This window comes from Talpa occidentalis, unplaced genomic scaffold (genome assembly GCF_014898055.3).
Source record: "Talpa occidentalis isolate TD23 unplaced genomic scaffold, MPIMG_talOcc4v2.1 talOcc4.11, whole genome shotgun sequence".
Taxonomy (NCBI): Eukaryota; Metazoa; Chordata; class Mammalia; order Eulipotyphla; family Talpidae; genus Talpa; species Talpa occidentalis.
In genome coordinates, this window is record NW_023601104.1 from 64,254,635 (window position 1) to 64,274,956 (window position 20,322).

Sequence of the window (20,322 nt, forward strand, 5' to 3'; positions counted from 1 at the left end):
GGTGAGCACTTTCTGCTTCTTTCTTGTACTTAGAAGCTCTGCTTTTACCTCAATTAATCCATTTAAGGAAGTCAGTTACATTTTTAAAATTATTAAAGTTAAAATTAACACCAAAATGTGAAAATATCTAGTTTTAATTTGCAGGGTGTGGTGGAAGAAGAAAAACAAGGGACAGAGGACAATTCACTTTTTTTCCTGAGAATATTCCCTTCCCAATGTTAATTTTCCTCTATCATTAAATTCCAGTTGAAAGAGCTGACAAGCACCTTATAGACTGCTGCGGGACTCCTGGTGTTTTGCACAGTGCCAATTTGCAAGTCTTCCAGATAAAACAAGAGCAGATGCGGTTATTTCACTTTGCAGAACCCAAGATGCCCACTTCCCTCTTCCTCTCCCTCCTTATCCTCCCAAATTTGCCTAGGATCCAATATGCAGAGTTTCAGGATTTAGAATCTGGGACGTGGATTTCGGACTGTACCTCCTCTCTCTGGCATCAGATAACGTTGCTTTAGCGCTGAACGGACTGGCCCCAATTTCGATTTAGAATTTGCCGCAGAAAAGCCAGACCCGCTAGGACAGACAGGAGGAGGAGACGCCTGTGGCACCAATCCCGCGGGGCGGGGGGCGGTGCTAGCGGAAGCCCCGCCCCTCCACGATGTCTCTATCTTGGGTTGCGCGCGGGAGGGGCGGGGCGAGCGCTGCAGGGAACGTGGTGATTGGCCCGCTGCCTCCCGCAGCCAGCGAGGCTGCCCGGACGTCTAGCCTACGAGAACCTCCAGCGAGTGCGGGCCTGCGAAGTTTGTCTGCTGCGGGGCACCGTAGTAGCCGTCCCCGGACCGGGCGGGCTGGGCTAGGCTGGCTTGGCTTAGGTTGAGCTGGGCTGCTGAGCCCAGCTCAGCCTGGGAGACCCTGATGGCTGCGGTGTTTCTAGTAACGCTCTATGAGTATTCGCCGCTTTTCTACATCGCAGTGGTCTTTACCTGCTTCGTCGTGACCACTGGCCTGGTCTTGGGATGGTAAGTGCCCCAGGGCCAGAGGCAAGCATCCAAGGGGCAGACAGCTGGGGAGTGGGGTCGTGGCAAGCAGCAGGGGACAGTGGAGCTAGGGGACTGCAAGACGGGGATACCTGGAGGTGCCGCGGAGTCCGTGCCCCCGGCCACGGCTGACTCCGGGAGGAAAACAAGGTGTACACCGCACACTGCATCACTGTCCTGTCCCCGTCGCAGAGGACATCTGGTGATGGTGCCGGGTTGAAAGCTATTTTGCCCAGCTTTGTTTCTAGGTAATAAAGCAGTCAGGAAGACCCTGGTCTTGGTGTTGGGATAGAATGCTTGTCCAACAGGCGTCTGTGTCTGATTGGGGTCTACTGTGTGCCCAGCGTGAATCCGTCACTGTGGGCAGCGCTCAGATGTAGGCAGTAAACAAGGTTAATTGTTTTTCTCATCTAAACTGAGAACTCGGCCACTTATCTTTCAGCATAATTTATAAATGAACACTATTGTCGTTGAGGATTTAATGGTTTCTGCACACATTCCACACCTTTTTGAAGTAATGTTTAGTTGGAAAAACTATAAAGTCCTAATTTTAGAGCTGAAAGAGACCTTAGAGATAAGTGGCACTGAGGGAGAGAGGAAGTTTACCTGTTGGAGACAAGGAGAATGGAGTGTTAGATAATCCCTGAGCAATTCTTCTACCCTGAGATTCTAAAATTTCTCTCTTGAGGAGATGCAATTGTATCATGTTTAGAGAAGCCTTTTAAATATAACTACATGAAACCATCTTATCATTCTGTCAGATGGGGACAGAGACATGAGCTGGATTTTGAGAATGAGTATTTTGAAAACTGAGTCGAGTTAAATGGGTCTTGTAGAGAAAAGAAGGCCTTTCAGGTAACATAACATTCACAGAGCTGCAGAGGAGATGTGTTAGTGAGTTGAGCAAGCTGTGCAAAGGGAGGTTAAAAATATCCTTTGGATGGCTCATATATGTCATTACTTTAAAGAAAGGACACAAGCCCTTGTTAGTTTCTGCAACTGTATGGCAACTTTAGGAACTAAACAGTTGTAAACTTTTCACACTGTTCTCCACCTGGCCAGCAATATCTGGCCACATAAAATTGGAACATAAAATTCCTTGTTGTGGTGGAGGAAGATTAAGAACAATCTTAGAATTAGTTGTTCTTGGCCCATCAGATTTTATCAATGTTGTTCATTTCAAGGTACTTTGTAATTGGAATTAGGAAAATATTGCTCAAGTAAGTAAAATAATCTTAACACAAGATTTTTTAATGACTGTAATATTAGTGTTCCCCTAATAAAATGAATTTTCCTTCACTAAGGAAAATAGGTAACTATTTGATAATGGATTATATCCTTACATTTTTATTTTAAATAAGCCAACTAGTTAGATATCTTAGATATCTATCTTTAGTAATGGGAAGAGGAAAATGAGTGAACACCCAATTAATAAGGTGGGTGGCATCTGTGGGTAAAGGGCAGTCAGGAAATTTGTTTGTAGTGATTAAGAGACAGACTTTAGAGTCAAGCAGACCCAGATTCCAGTCTTGGCACTACCAAATTTAAGACTTGGTGTGAAATCTTAATGATTGCCTGACCACCCTAATTAGGTATGACTTTTACAAAGATGGAATCCCAGGTAACTGTAGAACTTCTAGAAGTCTTGGCTAAGCATGGCTGAAATTCCAAGACCTTGTAAGTGCCAGTCATTTCCATTTTGATTTGGGCCTAAAAGTCACCTTAAGCCTAACCCAATCATTCCATGTGGGTTAGCTTTGCTCACATAGATAAACTTTTTACTAGTGTTCATTTGCTAACTTAAGACCACAGATTCATCAACTAGAAATAATGAAAACACAATCTAGATCTCATAAAAACAACTTCTAATAGAATCCCAAGCTCAAAGTAAACCCATTAACCCACTTGTCATCTTTTTTTTAACCTCCTAAAACATAATCCCTATTGGTCATCTGTCCTCTCTGTCATGGCTTTTATCTCTGTACTACTCTGAGTTTCTTTCTGCTGCTCTCCTTGTCCACCTGTGTTGTGTGGCCAGGGAGAGTCAGAGTGCTTGATAATGAAATCTCAATAGCAATAACAAAGAATCATGGAACTGTTCATGAATTTTTATTTAAGTATGTGGTGGTTGCTGAACTCTAGTAACTCACAACTCAAATTTACTGTCGTTGCTATTTGCCAAGCACTGTGCAAAAAAGGAGACCAAAATGCCATGTACATCTTTTTTTGTAATGGTTGCAAATAACCCAGCACCCTGACTTGGTAGCTCCTCTTTGCTTATTCCTGACTACAGGTTATTAAACTATCCTCTCAGCTTCTTGTCTACTCTGCTTTGTGAATCTGGGGCAGGATCTCTTAACCACATTTCTTTTCTAGCTGGCTGCCTATGAGGCTTGCCACCTGGGGAGGGAAATTGAAGGCTGGAAAAGGATGAAAGGACTTACTGCTTCCTGTTTTGTTCTTTTTCTTGTCTGGCTCACAACAGCAGTAGCCCATCACTTTGGCAGTTGGGTCCCATTTTTTTGCAAGTTACAGTTTTCTACCCTCTTAGAACCAACCTCATTTGTACCTTTTCAAAGATATCACCCTTTCCTCACATTTGAGTTCAAGCTCCACGGCCAGCTCCAGATTTCTAAACTGTAGTATTTCTCTGTCCTCTGTTCCTGTTCTAGAAGTGATAGCTGCTTCCTACTCTTACTGCTTCTTTGATACTCAGTATCAGCTTTTTGCATTTTTCAGTTCTTCAATATCTGTTAAGTTATTTTTATATATTTAAATTCTCCATTGAAGTAACTGGTGTGGCTTTAGTCTCTTTACTGGATTAATATGGGTATTGATAAAAAATTATTACTAAGAATAGGATGAAGAAGATGAAGCCCCAAAAAAGGTATTTGGAAATTGGTTTGGTCTTTATAGGTCCTTGACAATGAAAAATAAGATTCTAGTAATCTATAGCATGCACTGGTATCATAATTAATCAGATTACTACTTTTAATTGATTGTGATAATATGCTATCTGAATTAAGTGCCTTGGGGCAGCAAGTGGCTAAAACACTTGACAACTATGACAGTAAGACAGTGGGAAGGACTGAGGAAGAAGTGGGATGGTTGCTTCTGAGTTCACTGGAGTACTTACCGAAAGAGAATGACAAATCAGATCTTAAAACTCTCAGATCAAGTCAAGAGAATCAGAGTTCCTATGGTTCTAAAGCACTTTATTTCTTACAGCCATAGAGCTAAAAATTGAACACTGGTAATAGAAACCATACCCTTGTCAATATCTCATTTGGAACACTGGTTGGTACGAAGCCCTGAGTCTTAAAATGGGACTATCTAAGTAGACTTGAACAAAACTTCAGAATCTTGAAAACCCAGCTGCTCCCTTGTTGATGGAAGCAGCCTGCTTTCTGTGTCTGGGAAACTAGTCTTCCCTTGTTTGAAGATCCTGTTATAACCTCGTCTTGGGCAATTGCTTTGCATAGGGCGACTAGACTCAAGACTTATCTCTATTACTGTTTGTCCTGAACCCATATTCTCATTATGCTCCTAGAGCAGGGACAAAATCTAACTGTTTGGAAATAGCCTTTGCTAGTTTCTCTCAGTGGGAACTTCAGGGGTATGTGTGAGAATAGGTGGTAAGTATGTTAGGCTATGGAAGGTAGAATGTAATACTAGATCAGATCGAATTTGTTGATTGGGTATAGTTTCCAGAAATTCTGATATTAACGAGTTAATTCATTCTTGGTTGACTGAAACTAGGACTCAGAGGTGACCTATATTTAATAAGGTTGAGGTGCCAGAACTTTACTGGCATTATGAGGAAAGAATCTGAAGGTTTAGGGAGACAGGAATATTAGACCGGATTTATTATGTGCAACATGTACACCCATTCCCTGCTGTATCTTTCAAGAGAAGATAGAAGACACACCTTTCACTGAAAAATGTATTACAGAGAAAAACCTGGTTTCCTTGAATATCTCTGGCATCTGTCCTCTCTAGGCTGTTTATGATGGTGGAACTTCATTAGGGTGGATTTCATCAGTTGAGGTCCACTGGCGCCACATAACCATAGGAGTTAAGGTGGATGTAGGGTGATAAGGATGTGTTAGCCTGCAGGGCTCTTTGACAGTGGCTAATGGGTTAGAAATAAAAAAAATAGTTGGTCTACCAAATGTTACATGAACTACATAGAAGGAAAAATTCTAGGTCTCAATCCTGAAACCTGAACTGAGCCACAATAATGGAGAGTTATGTACTTTTACCCAGTTTCCAGAACTATACCAATCCTTAGTTTTGGAACCTTGGATTGAAGGGGAGGTCAGGTTCCCTTGAGGACGGACTCCGAATCCTGTAGCATTATGCCATGGACATACTGAATCACCATCCTGATCTTCATCTCTGTACTACAAACACACTGTTAGAGACTCGGCTTTGTGATTCAGGGGTTGAGACTTTGCAGACCCTATTTCTCTTGTATTAGTTTGCTCCCTTTTTTGGCTCTATCAATAGAGTGCTCGAAAGAAACTGAAATGCTTAAGGAGGAAAATGGATTTCCTCTTAGTGGTTTGCTTCCTTTTGCTGGTCTGCATTCCCACAGCACTGGCTTACCCTGGCAGGGACCATTGGCAGAGTAAAGCAGTTAGTTTTTGGTTTATAATTTTTCCTTATGCCTAGAAAAGTCTTATCATACTCCTTCAGAGATATCAGCTCAGCCTGCCAACACTCCTACCACAAAGGTCGGCGTCCCAGCTCTGGGGGAGCCCTTCTCCAAGTGTAATAACCCACTTTTCCTTTTGTTTCCCCAGCCCTAGGAGTGATAACTACTTTCTGCTAGGATATCTCAGTTTCCCCCTCTTGCCTTTTCAATTTTCCTGTCATGGTTTACAATTCTTAATATTAAATTCTTTCTGTTTAAATAATTCATGTGATTTCTGTCTCCTGCTGACCCTGCCTGACACAATGACATTGACTATTCCTCATTTCACTTGTTGAGTGCAATAGGTTGTGTCTGTGATGGGGTACAGATCCCTTTTAAGAAAAAGAATATTACTTTAGTTTGTACTTGCATTGGGTACAAAATCTATGACACATGGATTGGCAAGAATTTACTTGGAACAATCCAGAAGAAGAAAGGACTGTTAGAAATGGCATCTCAGACCTTAGTAGGACCTTAAGATCACTTAGTCTAACTCTTTTTACAATGAAGGCACAGAATTCTAGAAGATTGATTCACTTTCTCAAAGTCAAAAAAACATAGCAATTCCCTCAGACATAACCCTCCTCTTCTACCAATCATTTCCCCATGAATGGTTTTTTTATATGCTGACCTCATCTCAGTATCTGCTTAACCAAGTGAGAGCAGCCTGGGGAGACTACATAGGAGAGAAGCCCTCCCCCCCTACCCCCACCTTAACAATTGCCTGTGTGTTTTCTAATTGACGTTATGGCTCAAGGCTGAAGGGGTGATAAAAGCCGTAAGCTTCTGAGGTCAAAATTTTAGCCTCAAAGTAACCTTTGTTCATGAGAGACTCCAGGAGACGCTAGACACAAGGAAAGGAGGTCAGATCCTATTTATCAGCTACTGATAAGCTTCAGAAGGGTGTGCAGAGCAAGAGACTATGGGCATATGAAAAACTGAAGTTAGAATTAGCTGTCTGCAAGTTACTGCTGTGCTGAAGTTTAAGCAGTATGGATTTAGAAATGGAAAACAATTTAGAAATGGAGAAAGGGGGCTATATAGAAGAGAAGGAATTTTAAGAAACATTTATTTCATTTGTATTTCATACTAACAGTGTCCAAAAAGACTGAGTGAACAAAGATGGGACTTGATTGAAATGAAAATTGATCACTTTTCAATTTTACTCTTCCTTCTACTATCACCTCAGTATAATCTAATACATAAAACATCAATGTTTTTATTCAAGTTTTTGATTAAAAATGTGGAAAAAGCCAGATGTAAGGATGGAGACCAGAAATGTATTACTGGGTCTGCTTACCAGTATTTTACAGAGCCATTTGTCAGCACCAGTTAGGGATTGCTATCCATCCAGTGTCCAGTTTTTACCCTACTCCAAATCATTTCTGCATATTATTTATTCTGCTTTTGAGTAGTACATTAAAGTTAGAACTATTGGTCTACATCAAATAAGTTGAAACTGTGAGGGTTGTGGATTTTTATGCAAAAATGAGCAAGTTCATGCTGGGTAAATGTAAAAAGGTGTCAAATTATACTAGGCTGAAAGCTCAAGGTGAGTCATCAGTGTGTCAGCTGCCAAAAAGTACAACTTACGTGATCTAGATTACATTACACATAAGACAAGGGGTGTGGCCAGCCTATGATGTCACTCTATTACAGTGAATTCTCCCCTCTCCTTTTTTCTCTCCAAATCATGAGGATGGCAGGGGAATAGGACTGGCAACATCCACGCTGGACCCAGAGCCTTGACTAAGTAAGCACTGGCTGCTTTAGAACTGCTTGGCTGACTCCTTTAAGAGGTCAAGAATACAAAAATTTCTAAGATGGTAATTAAGACTGTAGCAGTGTTCGGACATAAATTAGATAAGGCAGTAATGAGAAAAGCTAGAGCAAAAGTATTAACCTTAAAGGAAAAAGTTAATAACTTTGTGTTAAAATTAAGAACTATGTTCACTAAAAGATATGAAAAGAGTATGAAAAACACAAGCTGTAGAAAGACTGAAGATATATTTAAACAAAAGTCACATTAATATTTCTATAAAGAAGTAAAAATTGCAGATTAGTAGAAAAACTGGAAAAGTACTTGAAAGGGGCTTTCATAAAAGAGCCTATTCAAGTAGCAACAGACATAAGAAAAAGAGCTCAACCTCATTAATATCAGGAAAATAGAAATTAAAACTACAACAATGCAGTGTCACCTACTAGGATGGCAGCATTGTTTTTGGCAAAGCTCTGGATTGAGGGGGACACGCCATCATTGCTGGTAAGCAGTGCTCTAGTGGTTTACTTTGGACTGTAAATTGATACGATGACATGGAATTGTTAGTATTATCCACTGAAATCAAAGAACTTCAGGCCTTACAGCTAAGAAATTCCATTTTCTGGCATGTACCCAGTAGAAATGCATGCACATGTACATGCACTTGAGAGCTTTGTATGAAAACATTCATGTACATGCTATTTACAATGACCAAAGTGAGGACAACTTAAGTGGCCATTAAGAATAGAATGAGGGGGGCCTCCCTAGTGGCCAAGGGGTTAAGCACCGCACTATGAAGCAATCCGCAGCCTCTGCAGCATGAGTTCTATCCCCAGCCGGCCAGGGAGCAACCCACATGGTGCAACAGACCTCTCCTGACTCGCCCGCTGCTCCCTTCAGCAGTGTATTTCAGTCAGTCTGCCTGTTCTGTTCCCCACTCTGTCTCTGGTGAATCATTCTCACCCCCTGCATCTCTGGCCTGTATCCCAGCTCTTGTATGCATACATAAATAAATCTTTAAAAAAAAAAAAGAATAGCATCAGTAGGGGCCTCCCTGGTGGCGCAGGGGATTAAGATGCAACCTATGAAGCTGTCCACAGTCACTGCAGTATAAGTTCGATACCTGGCCAGGGAGCTATGCACATGGTGCAGCAGACCTCTCCTGTCTCTCCCGCTGCTCCCCTCAGCAGTGTATTTCAGTCATTCTGCCTGTTTTGCTCCCCACTCTGTCTCTGGTGAATCCTCTCACCCTCTGCACCTCTGGCCTGTACCCCAGTTCTTATGTGCATAAATAAATAAATCTTTAAAAAAATAGAATGAGTAAACAAGTTATGGCAGTTTTATACAACAGAATACTATATAGCCACAAAAAAATTACCTAACTATTGTACATGGAAAACTTCAAAGATAATGTTGTATAGTAGCAAATAAAACTACCTTACAACATATCCCTGCTTCTGTCAGATTTGGTCTTATTGGGTGCTGGGTGTTTTTGCATTCAGGAAAATATTCTTGACTTTGTTTTGGAATACAGTTAACTTACTTAGAAACACTTTGATCTACAAGAGGCTTTGTTTTCCAGTTTTTTGGGGGCAGCACCCAAGCAGCCTTATCTAACCTTTGTATAAAACTAAATTCATCTAGAGTAAAATTTTATCCCATTTGTTAATTTTTTGGCTTTCTCTTGGCCTTAGATTTTTTCATGTGTTTTGAGATTTTTATTTGCAACCTAAATTTTAATAGGAGGTTCCCCCCACTTTATATTATATCGTTACATTTTTATATGAAATTTAAAAGTGAACATTTATTTTGTAAACATATATGGTATTTGAAAGTTGTCCCATAAATCAAAACAGTTAATATATTAAATATATTTGTTTTCCACATCATTTTAAAAATTCAATAATTCAATCATGTTTTTGCTTTGTATAAGATATAATTTATCTATAATCAATTGGCTTCTGCAATATTCAATTATATCAACACTAGAATTGTTTTCAAGAGTATGTTGATTGAATCAACTGAACAATATATTGCAGTTCTGTGGGATATCTGATCTTGTCAGTCCAAATTAATTTTGCAATATAATGTAAACTGGGAAATAATCTTTTTCTGATACTTATGTTAAAAGGACTAATTAATGAAGCACAATATTCTTTACCTATTACATTTTTAGCATCTGTTAAGATTATGCTTTATTTTTATCTTTCTTCAGGTTTGGTTGGGATGTTCCAGTAATTCTGAGAAATTCAGAAGAGACCCAGTTCAACACAAGAGTTTTCAAAAAGCAAATGAGACAAGTCAAGAATCCTTTCGGCTTAGAGATCACTAATCCATCTTCAGCTTCACTTACAAGTTGGTGGCTATTTTCCAAAATTTTCTCTTTGTATACACATTAGAGAAATACTAAGTTGTTTGTTAAGGGTAAAATACAGTAGTACAGGCAAGAGAGTACAGATTCAGGAAGATGCAGTTTCCTTGCCTGTGTCCCTCACAGACAGATCCTTTTTCTGAGATCAGGAATGCAAGAGGAAGAGCAGGTTGGAGAAGAAAGGTAGTGAATTTAGTTTTGAACTTAGGGACCTTGAAATGCTTCTGTGTGTTGAGTACAGATGTAGATTAGGTGGTTCTAGGTGTAGTATAGATATAATCTGCAGAGATTTCTGGGCTGAGAACCTATCACCTTTTATACATGCTCACATTTCTGTTCTCTTAAAAATAAACAACCCAAAACTTTCTCAGCTTTTTATCTTATTCTAGCTAATGTTCTATTCTCCTATCTTGCTTCACTTTTGCTCCCCAGAGCAGCGCAGTCTAACTTTTGCCTGTGTTCCTTTATTGAAATGGCTTTTCACTAATTACCACTTCTGCTTCCTATTTCTAACCCCAAGCAGGTTTAAATTCCAGTGGACACTTCTCAGCCTGAATTAGTGCTAGCTCTTCAGTACTTAATGGACTTGACCAGTCTTCTTTCTTAACACCCAGCTCCCTTAGTACCTGTGACCATTCTTGTTTACTTGTCTTTCTGTCTCTGACTTCCAGAATCGCTTGTCAAGTATCAGTATACTTAGTCCATAGGGATTGTTAATCTTAACTAAATATTGATTTACTAGGAAAAAGTAAACAATTTCTTATGCTTCTTTAGCTGTAAATCTTACACTATTACCTTGTGAATTGAAAAGAGCAAAGGGTCTTTTGTTTTTTTTAAAACCAGTGGTGTATAAGAGGGTTCATTCTGACGTTTTTCACTTTGGAGGACCAAATTTCAAGATATGACAGAGAAAACTACCTTGTTTAGAGGACTTGCCTGATTAAAATATATAGAATAATGGTGATTCTAAGACCTCTGACCTGTGTGACCATGCATTTGGACCTACTATTTGTCATATCTTGCTGAGCAGAACTGCCAATAAAAAAATCTACCAGTTCAAAGCTGTGCTTCCTGCTATACAGCTTGGAAATGCTGAAAAAGTAAGAACTGATACACTGTGAGCAAACAAACAGGAAACATGTTAAGCACTGAGTGTGAGGGATACCTCATTCTGCCTGTCAGGTAGAAATAGTCTCAAATAGAGCCTGCCTGTAAATGTTAGAAGCAAAGAATAAGACACCCAGTAAGTAGAAGACCTCTCAGCAATACCCAATACACTAAGTGGTCACCATAGTAGCATTAAAAATGCACATTATTCATTATCTTTCTCCTATTGGGAAATAAGAATAATTTTGGTGGGAATTGTATTTGGCAAAATAAAATTTAATTTGTTCATTCATAGTGTCATTAAAGATAGCTAATTCAGTCATTGAAATAATATTCTGAGCAACAACTGTGACATTTGAAAAGGTTATTTCATTTGTAGTTTAAAACACAAGATGCTTGCCACATAGGGGAGATAAGATGAACAATCTGGAGACCTGATTTCCTCAAAAATATACCAGAGAATTAATCTTAGTCACTGATTTCTTTTTACTGGGGGTGGGTTGTTGGGATTTTTGTTGTTGTCATGTAATGATACTCTATTTGGATTTATGATGTTTCCATCATAAATATAGAGGCTTTAGTGAAATTAAAAGATGATACTCAGTGTATTAGTTGAATTAATTTGGTTGAGGAATTCCACTGTCCTTGCTATATAACCAAGATGAAAACGCATACTTTGTACAAAAATGGAAAATGATGTAAAAAATAAAAAAAAAATTGACAAATCAAGGGGGAAAAAGGAAATTCTGCTGTCCTTTATGAATAGCTTCCTTGGTTTGTGACTTACTCACCCTGTGAGAAATAACATAAAGCAAAAGGTTTGGGCAAAGTAACACAGATAGCATTTTTGGAGGACTGTATGAATCGCTACAGCATGCAACCTAAAATTTTCATCTTCAACTTCAGTTTCGTTATCCTCATACAAGTTCTCCTTGTACACTATCTCTTTCCTCATTGGAATTCTTCAGGAAGGTTTGTGACTTTTCTGTCCCATTGTTTTTCCTTTCTTAATGGTTTGACTCATTTGAGTATGGTTTTTAATGTAAAAAATGTTTTTGCAAGAGTGTCTCTTATATTGTGGGTAACGGCAGATTGAGAGCTATCACCCATTACTGCTGTGCTTAATTTGGATTCTGAATTTCCCAGTGTATGGCTATATTCTAATTCTGTTAGTGCTGTTTATCAAAGATGACACTGTGCGTGCCCTGAATTTTGGAAGACTAAGAAAATATAAGAATGGCAACTCTATTTGCAAAGAAGTGAGAAATACTGAAGAGAGAACAAATATAGCTATTTGAGCAGTGTAAATCAGTACTTTCTTTTCTCAGTCTCTAGAGTAGACAAGTTTATGAAAGATTGTGGTGAATAGATTTTTACATATTCTGTGTTATCCACTTAGACTGGTTTATTCAAATTGTATTATCTTTTAATACACTGAAAGCAAACAAATAAATGAGGACATGGCTCATGTCCTCCATATTTTAGAATCTTCACTCTTTCCTCAGGATATATTACATATTACACGGGACATTAACTGTGGGACAAAAGTGTATATGAATGTCAATTTATATGCTACTATTAGTAAAGCTCAAATTTCTCTTTAATATTTTTCCTATCCCAGTGATCATCTTGTAGCCCCCGGGTTGCATGTGTCCCCTCCTGGAGGTAGCGCTGCCGTTTCTAATGACTGCAAGGTTGTGTGTACCCACTCTTAAGAGACACCTCTACTGTTTGTTGTAGTTAGAATTACATACACTATTAGAGTGGTCCGTTATCAATAGTGAACTGTATTTCAGTATTTAAAATTTATGTGGGAAAAGTTTTAAAGTCATTGGAAAAAAATTGCTAATTTCCAAGCTTAAATATATAAATAATAAGAAAGTTTATTGATAGCACTTCAAATTGTGTAGACATTGAGGTTTTTATGTGTCTTATTTTAAGAGACCAGATCCTTCACTTATAGGCACATATCCTTTAATGAGTTCCTTTAACTGCCATCAGCCTGGCCAGCGTCCAAAAGGAAGCTTTTGTTATTCACTATGTATAATTGTATTAGGTAATTTTCTTGTCTTTGTCTCATTTGTTTTCTACAGCTGGCATAACTTTGACAACAGATTGCCTTGAAGATAGCCTCCTAACATGCTACTGGGGATGCAGTGTTCAAAAATTATATGAAGCTCTACAGAAGCACTTTTATTGCTTCCGAATAAGCACTCCACAAGCATTGGAAGATGCGCTATATAGCGAATATCTCTATCAAGAACAGTATTTGTATCCTTTTATCTGATATATCCATTAGCACTTAAAAAATTTAGACATTTTATCTGCTATATCCATTAGCACGTGAATAAAATAAAGTGTTGCTAAGTTATTTGTCATCTTTGGTATATGCCTACATATCTGGTTATAGTGGCAATTTACCTTTACATTTTCAAAAAGTATTAAAAAAGACAGCAAAGAAGAAATATATTGCCAGTTACCAAGAGATACTAAAATTGAAGACTTTGGTACAGTGCCCAGATCACGCTATCCATTGGTAGCTCTGTTGACCTTAGCAGATGAGGATGACCGAGAAATTTATGATATTGTAAGTAATTTTAAATTCCAGAAGCACTACCTTTTTGTTATTTGGATGATGGGGCTTAATTATTTGGGGAAATAGGGAAAATTTTTCTCTCATTCCTGTGGACATACTTTTGGCCTAGATACATTTTCCTTGAAAAGTGAATACTTGGGATGTATACCTGTATAATTTTTATACATTTAACAGCTTCTTCAGAGTCTGACTTGTTTTTGCAAGAGTGTCTCTTACATTGTTGCAAGAATGTGGGTTACAAGACTATGATTTTATTTAGGAAATATAAAAACAGGTTATAATTGAATTATGTTAGTATCATCATTCTATTTTCTATCATGTTTGCTATATAGAAAAAGTCGGTTGGATAGTCTTTATGATTTACATTTTTAGCATTGACTAAACATTGTAATAATCTAAAGTGCTTAGTTTTCACAGGGGATCTGCTCTTTCCTTTGCACACTTGCAGTCATCCTGTTTCCATCATAGCCCCTGTTGCACCTACATCTTCTATATGTTTGTTTCCTATATTTTCAGTGATTATGATAATCTTCTTGTCTCATTATATGTTAATTATCTCTTTAGTCTGGTAGTTTATCCCTATTAGGAAGATAAAATCATCTTAGAGATGTAAGAGGACCTGAACCTTGACATTCCTCTAAGTATGGTAGAAGTTTATACATGAAATAAGCTTTTGGTGCAATCATATCATGGTAAGAATACCCTTCTATACAATTTACTATTTTCTGAAGTGCATGATGTAGATTTGTTCATTAATAGAGATAGGATAAATTTTTATGATATTTTGTAATATACAAGTATATTCACTAACACTAACTTATTTATTCCCTACAACAACCTTGTAAGTTAAGGCAGATCGCCTTGCAAAGACTGAAATAAGTCAGAAGGAAAACCCCAGTCAGTCAGGAAGTGAGAGATGGAACTAGGTTTTGGCTCTGAGCCCTCCTAGTCCTATATCATACGCCTTTGTAAAATAAAACAGAAATATCTCCTCCAAGCAATGTCTGATGAGCTGTGGAGGGTTCAGACCCTTTTTGGGAAATCTAGACCCTGCTCATACACATTTAAGCATCTCTAGTTTTTTAGCTTTTGATCTAATCAAACTGAATTTCATGGAACTGATGTCAGCTTGCTTTCTCCAAATAAAACTCATACTAACAACAGTGTATTTCCAGAATCTAGCATAGTGTCTGAAACACAGTGGGTACTCAACAGATTTGATAAGTGAAAAAATCATACCCAGCAATGCTGGCAAGCCTCATAGAGCTGGCCACAAAAACTCTTACTTGATTGCGTGTACATGAGATCTTCTGCTTCCCCCCTCTCCTTCCCTCCCTTTTCAACTAAAGATAAATAAAACCTGTTAAGTTGGTGTTTCATATTTCCAGCCTCTCCCTTCTTTACCCTGCCTACCTGGGCAAAGTAAACTTTCTCTCATCACTATGTCCCCCAATTCTCCAAAGAACCCCTATTTTCTTTCATTCAAAACTAAAAAGGTCAGATCTCAAGTCACCTCCTTCCCAGCTTCCCCCTTTGGTTCCTCTTCCCTCGCTGACAGTGCACTCTACCTGCTTGAGGTGTTCAGAGTCTTGCTTGGTTTTTTAACTTAATCACTCTATCTAAAGAGAGAGGATTATGTAGTATGGTTATATATATATATATATATATATATATATATATAAAAGATTTGCCATTTTAACCACCTTCTAGTGTAGGTTCAACTGCATTGTGAATGGGAAAAGACTTGTTGGCAGGTTCCTGATTCAAGTGGCTATAGTTGTGGGAAACGTATCACACCCCCCCACCCCCCCCCCACCCTCGGCCCCCTGCCCCATGGAGCTTGATCCCAGGCTCTCAATAGCCAAACAGCCATTTTTGCTTTTCCTTTATATTCCCTCCCTGAATGGGCCCTTCTCTATATCTTTTGTTCTTCTTTTCAGCTGATCCTCTCTTTTTCTCCTGTTACTCTTTGCTTCCCTGTCTCTTCCTTCTCAGATTGGACCTAACGTTAGAAATACAGCATATTTATTAATATATTTTGTGTTAATGTTCTCTGTCCTTAATTTGAAAAGTAAATTGAGCATTTCATAATGTTTTAATATGTGGCTTGTCAATATTTTTTCTGGGGATGAGGGGCTCTAAATCTTAAAAAGCCATAAGCAGTTCTGGTCCCTAGACTGCCTGTCTGTTAATATCTGACCAGGACAGGTTCTAGTTCAGATACTGCATTTGTCATGTATCTTGAGCTTCCTATATTCTGAAACTTCCACAACTTTTTCTTTTATGACATTTGTGTTTTGTTGTTTGTTTTTTTTTTTTTAAAGATTGATTTATTTATGCATACAAGAGCTGGGGTACAGGCCAGAGGCTGGGGGGGGGGGGGAGAGGATTCACCAGAGACAGGGTGGGAAACAGAACAGGCAGATTGACCAAAGTACACTGCTGAGGGGAGCAGTGGGTGAGTCAGGAGAGGTTTGCTGTGTCATGTGAGTTCCTGGCTGGCCAGGAATTGAACTCATGTTGCAGAGGCTGCGGATAGCTCATAGGTTGCGTCTTAACCCTTGCGCCACCAGAAAGGCCTGACATTAGTGTTTTTGAAGCCGCAGTCTCATACACACCTTTTTTTTGTAAAATAAAACATGCCCTTTTTTAAATTTTTAATTTATTTTTGTGTAGAAGAATTGGGGTGTAGGCCAGATGTACAGGGGGTGAAAGGATTCAACAGAGACAGAGTGGGAAGCAGAACAGGCGGATCCACTGAAATACACTGCTGAGGGGAGCAGCGGGAGAGACAGCAGAGGTCTGCTGCCATGTGGGTTAGCTCTCTGGCCGGGGATCAAACTCGGGTTGTATCAGTGATAGCACTGAGACTTAACCCCTAGGCCACCAGGGAGGCCCCAAACATGCCTTACTTTATTGTCTGACTAGATTGGAATTGATTTGTTTACCATGACTAGATTACAGTTAAGCATTTTCAGCCAGTGTACTACACAAATGATGGTGTGCTTTTCAGGGCATCCCCTCTAGGCACATGGGATTCTTTACCTTCCTTAATGATGTTAATTTTGATCACTCAGTCAAAGTGTTATTTCTCCACTGTTTCATATTTTCCCTCCCTAGCAAATAATCAGTAGCTGGGGGAGGCACTTTAAGACCATGCAAATAGCCACTCTTTATCAAAATTTACCCCTGGAATTAATAGCCTTCAATTCTTTCCAGATTTTATATGTATCTTAGTAGCTATAAAACTATGATTCTCCAACTCCAGCCTCCCAGTTAACCCTGAGCACTCTACTACAGCAAGAGACTTCCCATTTGTTCATCTGTTTGTCATCTGAATGACCTCTTGAATTCCTTTTTTTTCTCTAGTGCTTTATAATTCATTTTTGAACGTAATTATTTTAGTGCTCAAACTGCTCATTCTCTTCTTCCTGCCCACAACTGAGAGTTCAAACTCTGCATCCATAATTATTTGGATTAGTTCTCCCAAAAGTCAAGCCACTATATAAAGAAGTACACTCAGATGTTCTCTTCCACATCCCCATTCCTATGCACCCTAATCCTTATAGATAACCAAGTTTATTTTCTAGTTTCCCCTTGTAGTGATAAGATACAGAGACCTAGATTTATATCTTCTCATTTTCCCCTCTTACACAAAAGGTAGTATATTTTATAAAGCTCTACATGTTCTTGCTTTTTCCACTTCATAATACTCCCTATGATTTGCTGCAAATCAGTTCAAAGAGGTCTCCCTCACATTTTTTCCGCAGCCACGTAGCACTCTGTTGTATGTAGGGTGTGCGTGCACAGTTATTTAGCCAGTCTCCTGTGTCTGGACTTTCAAGTAGTTTCCAGTATTTTGCAGTAGCAAATAATCTTGCTCTGAATAATCTGTCCACATGTGTTTAATATTGTTGAAGTTGAATAGTATAAAGGTAAATGCATGTCATTTAGTTATACATAATCAAATTCTTTTCATGGGGGTTGTTACTTTTGTAGTTGTACCTTTTTTCTATACATTTCCACCAGCAATATATGAGAATGACTGTTTCTCAACAGAGTGCTTTGACAAGCTTTTGAATTTTACTTCACCTGATGAATGAGAAGTGATACCTCATTGAAGTTTTAATTTACATTTATCATATTGAGAGTGAAATTGAACATCTTTTAATATTGCTCAGGGCCATGTTTAATATTGGTGAATTGTCTCTTCAGATCTTTTGCCCATTTTTTAAAGAGGATTTTCATCAATTTGTAAAAGCTTTAAGTTTAGAGATATTAACCTTTGGTCTATGGTATATATTGAGAATATTTTATTCATTTTGTCATATGTGTTTTGACTTTGCATATGGTGGTACTTGTTGTGCAAGTCAAGATTTTTATGCAGTCAAGTTTATCTGCCTTAGGGTTTGAGTAAGAGAAGGCTTTTCCCTTCACAGAGACTAGTAAGAAATTAGCCATTTACTTCTTTTTTTTAATAATTAGATCTCTTAATGCTTTGGAGTTTATTTTTATCTATGGTGTGAAGAATGCATCTTATTTTATCACATAACTATTCAGTGTTCCAATACTGCTTATTAAAAAGACTCTCTTGGGCCTCCTTGATGGTACAGTGGTTAAAGTCTCAGTGCTGTCAAGCTATAGCCAGCCGCTGCAGCATGAGTTCAATCCTCAGGCAGGGAGCCAACCCACATGCTGTAGCAGACCTCTCCTGTCCTGCCTGCTGCTCCTCTTAGCAGTGTATTTCAGTAGGTGCACCTGTTCTGCTCCCCACTCTGTCTCTGGTGAATCCTCTCATCTTCTCCCCTCAACTTTGCACCTCTGGCCTACACCCCAATTCTTGTATACATAAATAAATAAAAATAAATCATTTTTTAAAAAAAGATTCTCTTTACCTGGTGATTTGAGATGTCCCCTTTACCATGTTGTATATGTAGTTTGAGTGTGCTTCTAGGCTGTTTATTCTCTACTGTCCATCTGTGTGTTCCTGTTTTTAATTTTAGAGGTTTTTTAATATGTTTTAATATCTGACTGGGCTAACCTCCTCATAGCTTTCTTTTCAGTATTGTCCTAACTAATTTAATGTATTATTTTTCCATGTGGGAATTTTGGAGTCAAATCATGCAGCTCTCTAAAAAAAAATCTCATTGGTATTTTTGTTGGCTTCGCAGTAAATTTGTAAATTTGATAATTAAAATAACTCTGGTAAAAATATCACAGTAATTGTTTCCTCTTTAGTGACTGTGATTTAAATAGTTATAAGCTTTTAAATTTACCAAAGTCTTAATTATATTTGAGAAGCATTTCTGTGAAATAATATAAGGAGGTTAAGTACTGACCAGTATTCAAATTTTATTTTAGATTTCCATGGTGTCAGTAATTCATATTCCTGATAAGACTTACAAACTTTCCTGCAGAATATTATATCAATATTTACTCCTGGCTCAAGGTCAATTTCATGACCTTAAGGTAAGTTGTACCTTTCAATCTTAATCTCTGTCTCTTTTGTTTGTAGTTTCAAAGAATGAACATTTGTAAAGAGATAATAGTTTTCACTTAATTATCATAGAAGTTAGCTATTATTTTCTAGTGGTTAGCTAGCTCATAAACTTTGAACATCTCTACTGACCCCAGATTTAAAGAATAATTGTAATTTGTAATTATCTTTAAATTTATTTCTTTGACTTACAGCAACTTTTCATGTCTGCAAATAATAATTCCACTCCCTCCAACAATTCCTCACAAGAAGAAAGAAACATAGACCGAAGTTTGTTAGAAAAAGCTGGACTATCTGAAAGTGAAGCAGAGCCTCCTGAGGAGAATACCAAGGACTGTGTTGTTTGTCAAAATGGAACTGTGAACTGGGTACTCTTGCCGTGTAGACACACGTGCTTGTGTGATGGCTGTGTTAAGTATTTTCAGCAGTGCCCAATGTGCAGGCAGTTTGTTCAGGAATCTTTTGCACTTTGCAGTCAAAAGGAACAAGATAAAGATAAACTGAAAACTCATTGAGGATGTTGTTACAACTGAAGAATACACCTTCCACTGAAGAGGCAGAAATTTGTGTTCTTGGAATTAATCATAACATGGAATCTACAATATTGACTGTCGGTGTTTTAATGCATATTTGTGTGGTATACAAAAATTAATTATTCCTTTTCTGTTCAGTGTGGTACATACTGAAATGCCATCTGTATTAATATATAAAAATCCACTCAGCTCTTGAGAAGGATGCTTTATCAGCTAAAAGAGTTCATATAATGTAGATTAGAAAAATTCTGAAAAACAATCCATCTAAAATTTGAGGAGGTAAAAGTCTTAAGATTTCTGAATGTTTTTCTTTTGACATAATCTGGAGTGCAATTGGGAAAAATAGAATTATTCTTAAAGTAATTCTATGTTCCTGCTTTTCAATGGAGATGGAAAGGGCTTGTAACTTTAAATCCTTCCCAGAATAACAGGTTTTTTATATATATAAATAACCATCTGTTTGGTTTCTAATTTTCCTTATAATCATAGTCATATAAATACAAGTCTTAATTTTTAAATATAGTTTCTTAAATTATAAATACAAAATACAATTCTGCACTGTGCACAACATATCAGATTAAAATGATGCTCATCTATGGGAGACATACATACAAAGTGGATAATAAAATTTCTTGGATAATTTATTGTCAAATATGATTAGTCAATGTTCTCTGCCAGCAAGCATCTGTGATACTCTTAATGCCTTACCTTTGATTTTCTCCTGCAAAT

The 20,322-nt window shown here is 38.0% G+C and overlaps 1 protein-coding gene across 1 annotated transcript; it reads left to right on the forward strand.

Moving 5' to 3' along the window:
- Positions 1–818: 818 nt before the first annotated feature.
- On the forward strand, positions 819–19,930 carry CGRRF1 (cell growth regulator with ring finger domain 1). Its single transcript, XM_037503371.2, has 6 exons — positions 819–1,016; positions 9,705–9,844; positions 13,061–13,238; positions 13,407–13,554; positions 18,925–19,032; positions 19,255–19,930. Exons 1-6 carry the CDS (start codon positions 913–915, stop codon positions 19,573–19,575), a joined length of 999 nt encoding a protein of 332 aa, XP_037359268.1. The 5' UTR covers positions 819–912; the 3' UTR covers positions 19,576–19,930.
- Positions 19,931–20,322: the final 392 nt, after the last annotated feature.

Excerpts from the sequence above, each read along its gene's own strand:
- CGRRF1 (XM_037503371.2), top strand. The coding sequence starts at position 913 with ATGGCTGCGGTGTTTCTAGTAACGCTCTATGAGTATTCGCCGCTTTTC. Across the intron at positions 13,239-13,406 it reads CTCTATCAAGAACAGTATTT|TATTAAAAAAGACAGCAAAG; the intron begins GTATCCTTTTAT and ends ATTTTCAAAAAG. Across the intron at positions 13,555-18,924 it reads ACCGAGAAATTTATGATATT|ATTTCCATGGTGTCAGTAAT; the intron begins GTAAGTAATTTT and ends ATTTTATTTTAG.